Raw genomic sequence first — 11459 nt, forward strand, 5'->3', positions numbered from 1 at the left:
ATATGCAAACTTATCATTCTTCAAATTTTGTTATATTTCAAAATTGTTGAAGGGATCAATTTTTATTCTTCTCTATCTGGGTACATACATCTCAGTGAAGTGGCAGTCTCATTTGTCTCATCAAGAGCACAATTGAGTGCAATACGATGTTTCTGACACGATCTCTAAGCATGGTGGAACAACTAAGTTGTCTACATATAATGTAGCTATGGTAGGAAAGTTTGACTCAATTTGAATGTTAAATTCAACTCCAGTTCAACTTCCTTTTATTGCAGTGTCTGGTATCTGACTCTGTATCATGTAAAATTTCATTTTGAGCTTCTTCGTCACTGACTTTCTTTGAATCTCTCAATTAGATGAACATGATTACAGGAGTCAAGTCTTACAGGATAACTCTCCCAAAAAGGCCAAATGTCTCTGCTAAGTCTATAGACTAGCTTGGCAATTTCCATCATTCAAACTGTCTTAAAGTGTCAAAAAATTGCAATTACAATATTTATGAATCTAAAGACAAAAACTAAAACTGTTCTCTAATGGTTATAACATTTCCTAACTTTATGTTGCTAACATTTTTTTGTTTTTACGGTTTTTGAGCTGTTGGGTATAATGTATATCCCATGTGAAAAAATTAATAATTTTTAAGTTGTCACAAAATTTATCTATTTCGTCTGACTGATCTGGAAGGACTATTTTTATGTAATCTAAGCATCTCAATTTAATAAATTTATATATCAAGAGACTTGATAATATTGTGATTCAGTTTGATGATATTCAGTATAATGCACCATACTTCAATACCTTGTAAAGATCTGGTTTTTAAAGATCTTCCTTTCCAATTGTTAACTGAATGTAATTGTTGCAATACAGAAGATATTACAGTTTACACAGTAAAAAAATAATGATGAGAAATGTTAAATTCCACCCTATGTAAATTATACAGATGATAAAACATAGATTAGTGATAAAGTTTGTTTCTTACTCACCGAATTTGATTTACAGGCCTTATACTTTACACGTTCATCCAGTTCCATTCGATGCCGGCAATCGTCACCAGTATCCTGATTGGCATCGGAATTGTGTTCTGCGGCTGTGCCATGGTCCATAACGTATTCGTATGGCAGAGGGTAAGATACTTATTGAAGGAAAACTGCCCATTATGTTTAACACTTTCAGATCTAGATGTTTTGAAATCAAGTGGTGTACTTGGATAGCCACTTTCTTGAATACAAATAATTGTTTTTCCTAAAATATGTGTTTATTATGGATTAAAACCACACAAACAGAAAATAATTTAAAATTTAAATCGTGTATACATTTATTATCTTTTTTATGAAATTCCTTCCAGTATCGAATTATACACAATGTTAAACTACAGTTACAACATTCATTATATATAATATCTTTGCTCTTATTTCCATGTATTTCTGTGTTATAGCATACATAACACTGCTCACTGCATTTACACTTTTCTTGTTTGACTTTTGATAATCAGGAGTGGACAGGCAAGAATGTCCATCAGGCGGAGAGGATATTTGTTTCAGCTTGGCACAGGTTCAGAACACTGGCATATAAAAAGTAAACAGCAAACAAGGCCACTGAAGATGCACCAACTGTACTTCGTGCTATTGAATGAATTCATATAAGATAGAAGTTGGTGTAAAACATATTGCCCTAGCATATATATCACAGTATGTATTTACCCCTAAGTGTAATAGATCATTGAGGTCAAATGCTCTGCTACACTATCTACTGGAAATGTAAACAACTGAAAAGTTTTTACATTTAGTTACGCCAGCTTCTGATAGAGAGAACAAGGTTTTCTGTGAATACTGAGTTTAGTTCTGACTCACCCTCATCTTAGTTCAGCGTCTGGAATCTGATTTTCTCACAGACTTGACTCCTAGATTATGGAGTCATGTTCGTCTGAAGAGATCCAAAATATTTGCTAATAAAGAACCTCAAAACAAATTCTTAACATCGTTTCAACATCAGAGACACATAAACTACAAAATATAAAAATATAGTATAATCTAGGTGAATAGGTATTCTTATTGTCTCATCAGGTACACAATTGAGTGCAGTACAATGTTTCTGACATGATCTCTAATCACAGTGGATAACTGAGTTTTCTACACATAAAATAGCTATGGTGGGAACTGTTTATTCAATATGAATGTTGAGTTTAGCTCCGGTTCATCTGAAAAATCCAAAAAAATATCACAATGTTATTTTGTAAGAATTGCAGCTGGGTTGCAAATGGCGACCCATGTATGAAATTGAACTAAGTGGAATATACTAGAGCTAAGGCAGAAGTACAGAGAACTTGTGCGTTGGCTTCCTAACACAATTTAGCAATGTCCTGTATAATATTAGCAATGGTTCTCACTTTAGGTGCTGTTTTTTAAGGTCGCCTTTAAATTTTGGAGATCAGTCTAACATCAGACTCCATTGAAGCTAATATTAAGCTTATAATTAACCAGTTTATTGTTGAGATAAAAGCAGGCAACCTCCTTCTTTAGAAGGTTGGGGTTCCTATTCCAAGTTCTAAGGTAATTAATTGTAAAGTATGGCAAGGTCATTTGTAAGTAGGGGGAAAGCGGATAGTATGGGCCGGCGGGAAGTATGGGCCACCAGTTGTTTTATAATGTTGCCGTCAGGTAGCAGCACTGAACTGTGTTTAGCAAGCAGCGCTAGTGTTTAGCCCCACCATGTGCAGGTAGTTGGTCGTCGTCACTACGTTGCGTTGAGTATGAGAGAGTTTTGTTTGTTTGTGAACCTGGAAACTGGTGCTTCAAGTAACTTTTAACAGATTCCTATATTATTATAGGTAAGGATAAAGCTATTAAATTAGTATTGTTATCACGTCTACTTTATAATTATACATTACTGAAAGTTTCATTTCGATTCCATTAACCCGGCCTAGTTGCGCCGTGTTCTTTGTCTCAATGTTAGTCGGGTATTATGGGCCACTCCATAATCGGGTTGTATGGGCCACTTTAAATAGCCGTTTTTTTAGTAATATTTCTTTCTTTGCGTTACAGTACCGTAGTCATGCCAAAGTCTGAAAAGAAACCGGAAGGCGAGGGCCGAGGGGAGTGGTCGGAAGATGCTATGAAACCTGCAGTAGCTGTTGTTTTGGAAATTCAAATTTCTAAAAGGGCTGCATCAAAACGTTACAACGTGTCTAGAAGTACCTTGCAAAGAAAAATTAAAGCGATTTCAAACAATCAAGAGAAAGTCCTGAAACGAAAAAAGAAGAGGCAAGACAAGCAAGAAAACAAATCCGATTTGCGAAACAGAGAACTGCAAAAATGTTGCCACAATCCAAAAAAAAGGAGAAAACAACAAAATTTGTTGATTACGACAATGCTAAACCCTGTACATCTTCAACCGTGGACTGCATTGTTTGTGGAGCTAGTTATGAAGAAAACTGGATCCAGTGCAAGACTCGTGAAGGCTGGGCTTATGAACTGTGTGCCGAAATTGATGATCCTTTGTTCTACAATTGTGATTATTGCAAGTTAAACAACTAGTATAGTACTACAATGTAAAAAAACCTCTGTTACCTCTATCATATGTTATTGTAATTAAAATAAATTGTTTTTCATCACACAAAAATATTTTATACTGATTATTTCCTATAGTATATTAAGTGGCCCATAATATCCGACAGATATACATTTTTCTGTATTTCCACAACATTCTAAGTTACCAAACAACTTTTTTAATATACATGGAAACATGTTAAACGGATGTTTACTTAATAAATACAGTCTAGATAAATGATAATGTATGTTTTTTGCTGCATATGATATAAAAATATACAGTTTACATGTATATATCCTTAAGTGGCCCATACTATACTCCTTTCCCCTATGATTTCAGTTATTTTTATGGCCCTGTGTTGGAAAGCTATAGCAATATCAAGCAGCGTTAATTGAACTTCCTGCATACCACATTTGCATATGTAATAACAGAATTTCAGCAACAATAAATAAATAAATAAAAATGCTTAAAACTACACTACATTAATTACTACAAAAATATTTTTAACAAAATATTCAGTTGAAAAAAAAACACATTTTATTATTTTCACTAGACTACTGCTTAAGTCTATTTTTAAAATTAGGCAAAGGCAGTGACTTAGGCTCACAGAGGTAGGCACTATACAATGCCCGTCCAAAATAACCAAAACCCCTCTTCCCAAGTTCAAAGCGAACTCACAGGTAGTGAAGCCTTTTGCTTTGACGGGTGCCACGCAAGGTGACCTCCTCCCAGAACAAGAGTCTCTCATACAGGTAGAATGGCTCCACAAGTGTCAGGGTCTTGTAAACTATGCGTCATGTCAATGTTCTACACACTGCCTCCATAGGCATCAAATTGGCTGCTGTACGATGAGCAAATACTCTGTCTCCATTTATTAAAATTGTAAACAAAACATAATGCAGTGTTCATTTTTGGATCCGCTCAGTGTCCTCTTTCAAAATGCTATTCCTGTAGGCTGGATACCAAGGATCTGAACCAGTACAGCCCCCTTACCCTCCCCAGAGCACGCTAGTAGACAGAAGTCACGTGAGAACAAGCAAGTTGCAGAACATGAGGTGCTGCTATATGGAGCCCTAAATACTTACTAATATTGAGCTTGAGTCATGATTGATTGACCACAATTTTATACTATTAAGGTCGGAGTTGATCTCCGAAATGCCAACATGCACTAAATTTGGCTCATAAGAAAGATGCAATTGCAAATCGTGCATGTATGTATATATATGGGCGGCACAGTTAGTGACACAACCAGGCAGGTCTGCTGTGAACAGCACTGGCCCCAAGCAACTGCCTTGAAGCACACCTATAGTTTTCAGCTGGGGTGAAGATAGCCCAACACCCATCCCAATCACCTGCAGCCTGTCTTGTCAGGAAGGAACACACCCAGCAGATTGCACTCCTCCAACACCTAAAGTAGTGCATTGTTGCCAGTAGCATTGAGTGGTTTATAGATTCAAAAGCCTGAGAGTAATTGAACATGAAAAGTATGCTACACTTGCACTTACCTCTTGCCTCAAACAGGTCACTAAACATATTGATCAAGGCTGTACAAGAGCTATACAAAAGCCCTGATTGTAGCTTTGGAAGTACACTTTCTTTCTCCATATACTCTGTAATTAGATAATATAAAGCAATCTTTTCAAGGATTTTCGAGATGGCAGGGAAAACATAGATAGGCCTCAGTTGTTTAATGCTGATTGGCTTCTGGATTTTTGATAATGGGTGGACAATAGAAACATGACTCTGGAAACTCACCAGTTTGTAAAGACTCATTGACTAAACGTGATAATGCTCCCAAGGTGTAATGACTAAAAGCTTTAATTATATTTATTGATATTCCATCACTGCTAACTGCTTTTGACATAATGCTATTCATTGCATATTTTATGTTCCCTGAAATGTAAATTTCTCTTTTATTTTTCATTCTCATTTGTGTCATACTAGGATCCCATGTTAGTAAAGAATTTATTAACTGAATCCATATTAAAGTGTTAGTCAAATTAATCTCTTTTCGTGGCACCCACCACATGTCCTTGTATGATACAATTTCAAAACTCTAGACTTTCACAACCAGTTAACTTTTCAGTAAAAAAATCATTTTAAGCTCTCCTTTAGGGATCTGGTCATGAAGGAATCTCTGGGAACGAAAGAGCTGATGCCATGGCCAACTTGGGCCTAGCGTCTAATATGATGGGACCTCAACTAGGTAGATTCTGTGGTATTTGTAGGCGTGAATCTCAAAATGGGTTCACACTGAACATGAGTAGATGCAGGCAGCATCCAGGTCTAAGAATGTACAGAATGGTCCTTCAGTTGTCTTCTCCTAGGGTGGTATCTGACCTCTTCTCCTTAAGTAAATTGGTGTGTACTCAGGTTATGGGTCTAATTACATGACATGGTCCCCTGAAGTAGCATCTTCACAAAGTCGGCATTCTTTGGCAGGATCCACTCTGTAGAATATGAGATGAGCAGGAGGACTGTTGAACATCTGCTGTTTGACTGTCCTGCATTAGCAATGGAGCGCTATGCCATCTTTGTTTGTCTGGACAAGAGTGGTGAATTTCCCCAGAAGGACCTGATCAGTTGTTTTCAGAGATTTGTAGAACTGTTGAAACCGTAGACCAGTAGGCCTCATGGTATACTTCTGGAATTTGCAAAAGGCTCTTGAGGCTTTGTATGGCAATAGGCTGCCTATTAGAAGAAGGAGGGGGTGAATCGATAATACAAGGTCAATGGTTCTGATATAAAGTGCAACGGTCATAGACAGGATTACAGCTAAAGCTGCACTATCTCTAACACCAGATCCAAAGTCCGACATTTTAGACTACTCAGCCATCGGTATTCCCATGGCCCATGACTTTTAATTTTATCCAATTTTTTCATTATAACAAATTAGGGTGTACAAATACATTGCTAATAATAGAACAATGCAATATAATTGAGCTGAAAATATTGTTTCATATTGTTTCAGGAAAAAACACATGCAGTACGAGCTCTAGCACATCAGCAAAGGCTACACCATCAATTGTCACACCTGGAGATTCCAAAGCCAAGTGGCAGTGGCAGCCCTGGCAGTATACCCCACGCTACCCTCGACCTCAGTAGTGCCACAACGACACCCCACGAACTGTCCACTTTAGTTTAGTGGTATATATATTCTAGGAAACAGTGACCGGTAATAAAATTGCAGGACTGCCTTGTGCAGTAAGGTTTAAAGAATTATATTTGTTTGTACCTGGATCTACTTAATGAATGCTATTAGTGAATAACAAGCTTATTATTAAATTTATATACGAGTGGAATTTTGTACTTAAAATAGGTTTCTGACAAAAAATTTTAGAAAATACACATTAAAAAATTGATTACATTATTGAAACGTTCTTTAAATACCTTAAATGTGTATTCTTGGACAAATACTATTTTTCAAAAGCTTGTAAACCTTAATAAAGAGTTAATTTTATGACAAATTCAATAATCGAACACTATTTTTTAAGAACCAATCAAGTGAAATAGTTTTAGAGCTTTATAAAATGTGCTTTTCAGCATAAGATTTTGAAAGAACAGAAATGAGTAGTACAACAACCTAAATAAATCAAGCAAACTGGAGATATCAAATTGCTTTAAATGTTTGAAAAACGCTATTCAACTCATACATTTTCTGATTCCTTAGTAAATTTTATCATTTTTATTGACTTATCCAAATTATATTTTGGACAGTTTATGTTGATAGGTTATAAAACTGTTGTTACTATACACACAAATAGTATTAAAATAGTATTACGACTTTATTTCAATGTATTTAAACAGATCTCAATGTTCTTGCCAATATTGTATAAATTGTTGTTTATAGTACTAACACATTTGTTATACTCCTTTTTTACATAAAATATATGTTATTGAAATCATCCTAGATGTGTTTATAAAATAAGCACCATTTTGGTATAAATAAATAAAATCTATTGTATTACAATAATAAATAGTAATAAAAGTATTCCATTAATTTAATATCATTAATATTCCCACAGCATTGATCACTCAAGGACCAGTTTTTGTAACTTGTTATTAGAGTTGAGTTATTAGATGGTGCTTGAATTACATTTTCCTAGCCTCATTGCCCGATTTGACCGTCGATTAGGTTATGTTGCTTCTTGCAGATGGCAATCGACATGAAGCAAGATAATTTCACAACATTTTTCCAAAAACTGTGAACATTTGTCAATCATCTTAAATTCCTGCACCAACTTTCCAACCACCGATTATAGTATTATTGCCATAAATTTCAAAATTTTCATGATTAATGTCAGCTGGTGTCATTTTCTTGCACTAAAAAATCAGACGATTGATTACACCATACAGTCGTCAGGATTGTCAATGGACTTAAGTGTTTTAAATTGTAAAAACCGTTGATAAATGTAAATTGCTGGTTCTATAGTAGTGATTGTGCAAAACCAAGGAGAGAGAGACAAAAAATGCATTGTGTAAGCGTGAAATGGCTGTTGTAATGCTCCTGTAACAGCAGAACGAAATGTACTTAATTTTTAAACATGCCTGATACTTATGATCTTTTTGAGGCATATACAAATTGTATTACAGTATTTTTAATACTTTGAATTTTAAATTATTTTTGTGTTTAGTCTACAAAGTAATTTACTTTATTTGTTCTTATATCTCATAAAGTTCAAAATATGACTAAAATTCCTCTTTAGTCTACTTTCCCATTTAATCAATTATATTTGTAATAACGGTGGTATATGAAGAAAGAATATTAATTTTGTTCACTTATACTGTTTTTCATTGTTTGATAATGAAAATGACTAGGCATTAAACTTGATATTCAATAATTTTGTAAATAGAAATAAATTAATTTAGGTTATATGAAAATGAATTGTTGTAAATATGCTTTTGTGGTTTTGTGACTATTTAGTGAGTATGAGGTGTACTCTCCCGTCTTGAAGAAAGACTGGTAATGAAAATTTCTTCTTCGATGTATAAATAATGTTATAGATATCATAATTTTTACGGAGATTGATCAATGCCAATTTTAGAATGAGTTAATTGTACTTAATTTATATTTGTATAGAATGTTATGGTAGGCTTTATTTTGATGAAGTAAGTGATAGTAAATTTTATTTATTGAAATTTATCTTTTTATTATAGAGTATTATAATAAGATCAAAGTGATTTATTATTATTTGTAAAAACTATTAATATATTTGAATATATATATTTAGATTATGTTGTAATCTTAAAAATTTCAAAAGTTCATAAAACTTATCCTATACGCTAGTAAAATGCTCAGGCTGCCCTTAAATGTCCCCTTTTTGTTCTTGCATCTTTTAAATCCTCTTGACTTGGCCGAGAAATGCTTTTAATTTTACACTTAGTGGGCCTTGACACCTAAAACCTTGTCTGTACAAATAAATATCTTGTGATGTTTTTGTGACACAATTTACAGAATATTGATATAAAATATTTAAGTTATAATTCTCAGTAAGGTAAGTTTTTAATTACTTAAATGAAAAAACTTTCACTAGCAGTCAAACTGTGTAACACCTTGTGTTAAAGTGTATTTGGTTTTGCAGTACACACTTGACACAAAACCAACCGTTCATATACAAAAAAAGCAGACGTTGCCATACAGGAAAACGTGTTTTTCGATAAAAATGTTATAGAGAACACTTCTTGAAAACAGAGGAAACTCTTCTGATAACAAAGAAATTGTGAAATGTCTATTCATTTTTTTCTTTATCATTAACATTCTGCTCCAATTCGTAGGTGATCATTGAGGGTCTCCTCTCAACATTGAACATTTTTTTTTGGCTATAAAAGTTCTTACCCATTTGTATGCCACTCTATTACTCATAATTTTTGTTCATACACTTCATGATTCTGTCAGTGAATTTCAATTGCTTTCACACAACAAGAAAACAAATAACAACACGTACTTCACAGTCAGCGGAATTCTCAATTCACAGGGAGCATTTGAAATATGCCTTAACAGATGTAAAAATGAATGATTTTTGCCGTAACTGCGTCCGTGGCTTGCTAACAAATGAAGATAGACAGTTCCCAAGTGCGGAACACCGACCGTAGCGCTGCAGCTAATGAATTTCAAAACGGTACTTGCTTAAAATACATGCCTCTTTTATGTGTGTGTATAAAAATTGAAGGAGAATGTGCTTATATATGTATACATGTTATCTTTCAATATGGTCAGTTTGTTTAATTAGGAGGGATTCTTTTCCATTTCGATTACGTCTCTGAATGCTAATCTAAGTAGGCTAATATTAACATGTAAAATTACCAAGTGTAGTAATGATCAGAGAACTTCTGCACTTGCAGCTGCACAATTCTCATTAGTACAAAGTTATACAAGTATCCTTACTTTGGTAATAATTTTCAATTGTATTATTATTGCTGGCTTAATATTTGGTAAAAAACGGTTACTACTTCCTTTAAAGTTTTTCTATTGAGGGTCCACTATTATTTCAAGATAACACAGTACTTTCCAAAAAAACTATAGTTTTGTATTAATTTTTTTAACCAGACTAATGATAAGCAAACTAATGTGATTAAAGGTGATTTATAGCCTATTCTAATAAGAAGTAAAAAAATTGCTTTTTTAGTACTATAACCAAAAAAGTCTGCATTCCTGTTAGGCATTAGTCTTGAATCAAATAGATGTAATTTACCATTCAAATCTTCAAGACTAAAATAGGTGTGATCTGATAGTGTCCTATGTATTTATTTTTACAAAGAGACTTTTGAGTGTCAGATCATAGAAGAGCAAATAGACTCTTCAGAGCACCAGTGTTATCACCTGGTATCAATAGTGATGACAAAGTAGATGTTTCCTGTACCTTTTGAGGGCCATGTAACAAATTTCAAAATTTATAGAGTAGTCTTGTCAGTTAGTTAAATACGTTCAGAATATAATTTATGCCTTGTAACAGAATACCAGAAGTGGCATCTTATGCAATCTAGCATACTAAAGCAATAAATTGTACATGCAACTATATGATTAAATAAGAAATTGGATATAGTTCCCTCACAAGATTTAGGTCATTCCTCAAAACTAAAATAGTACTAAAAATGCAATTCTGTTTATAAAGCCAAAAGGCAATATAACATCCCTGAACCATTAAATTATTTTAGGATGTAATGTACCATTTTTAAAACAAGCCCTACTTACTGTGTATTCTCTGTGCCTTTCAGATCTGTTGTTGTTATTTCTTGTTATTGTTCATGTTATCTTTGACTTGTACATACCATAGATGTCTATTACCGTACATAAACACTGTATCAACTGTACCTCAATAATTATGTATCATACTGAGCTGTGGTGAAAGCTTTGATTTCCCCAATAAATGTTATTTTAGTACAATTGTTCTGTTCTTCTTTTCCTAGAGTATAATTATGATGGTAGTTAATACATCAGTCAGTTGAACATATACAAAATCAACGCTTGGCTGATTACAAAAGAAAACAGTAGGTTTCTCAACCTACGTTAAAATATAATAATAATAAGATGGCATGGTAATGAAAACTTATAGAAACAAGTCAATATTTGTTTAAAGTTCTTAACTTTAATATTTATAGGTTCTTAAAAAATCAAAACAACATATCAAAACAATGACACCACCTAGAGACATTTCTCAAACTTGTATTTTTATCTAATTGAATGAAAGAGTTATTTTTACAGCATGGGAAATTGTGCAATTTGCCAATGAGTTACTCTCATTTTTAAATAACTTTCCAAAGAATCACTTGTAATTCCAGAGACTTCTGTTACCTTGGATTGCTCAGAGACTAATGGTTTCCAAAGTATTTAAACATGCGAGGAAGCCGTTATAGAATGTGAATCAAACAAGTCTTTATTAGAGCGCTAACTAATACTCTATGCAAAGCTACAT

At 33.7% G+C, this 11459-nt stretch overlaps 1 protein-coding gene across 1 annotated transcript in view; it reads left to right on the forward strand.

Moving 5' to 3' along the window:
• LOC124366032 overlaps positions 1 to 10930 on the forward strand; it is a 64833-nt gene extending 53903 nt beyond the window's left edge. Inside the window, exons 6-7 of the mRNA XM_046822236.1 lie at positions 1000 to 1124; positions 6518 to 10930. Of these exons, the coding sequence (XP_046678192.1) occupies positions 1000 to 1124; positions 6518 to 6691 (299 nt within the window). The 3' untranslated portion in view covers positions 6692 to 10930. The remainder of the gene's footprint in view (positions 1 to 999; positions 1125 to 6517) is intronic.
• The last annotated feature ends 529 nt before the right edge of the window (positions 10931 to 11459 follow it).

Source organism: Homalodisca vitripennis, chromosome 7 (genome assembly GCF_021130785.1).
Source record: "Homalodisca vitripennis isolate AUS2020 chromosome 7, UT_GWSS_2.1, whole genome shotgun sequence".
In the NCBI taxonomy this organism is placed as follows: domain Eukaryota; kingdom Metazoa; phylum Arthropoda; class Insecta; order Hemiptera; family Cicadellidae; genus Homalodisca; species Homalodisca vitripennis.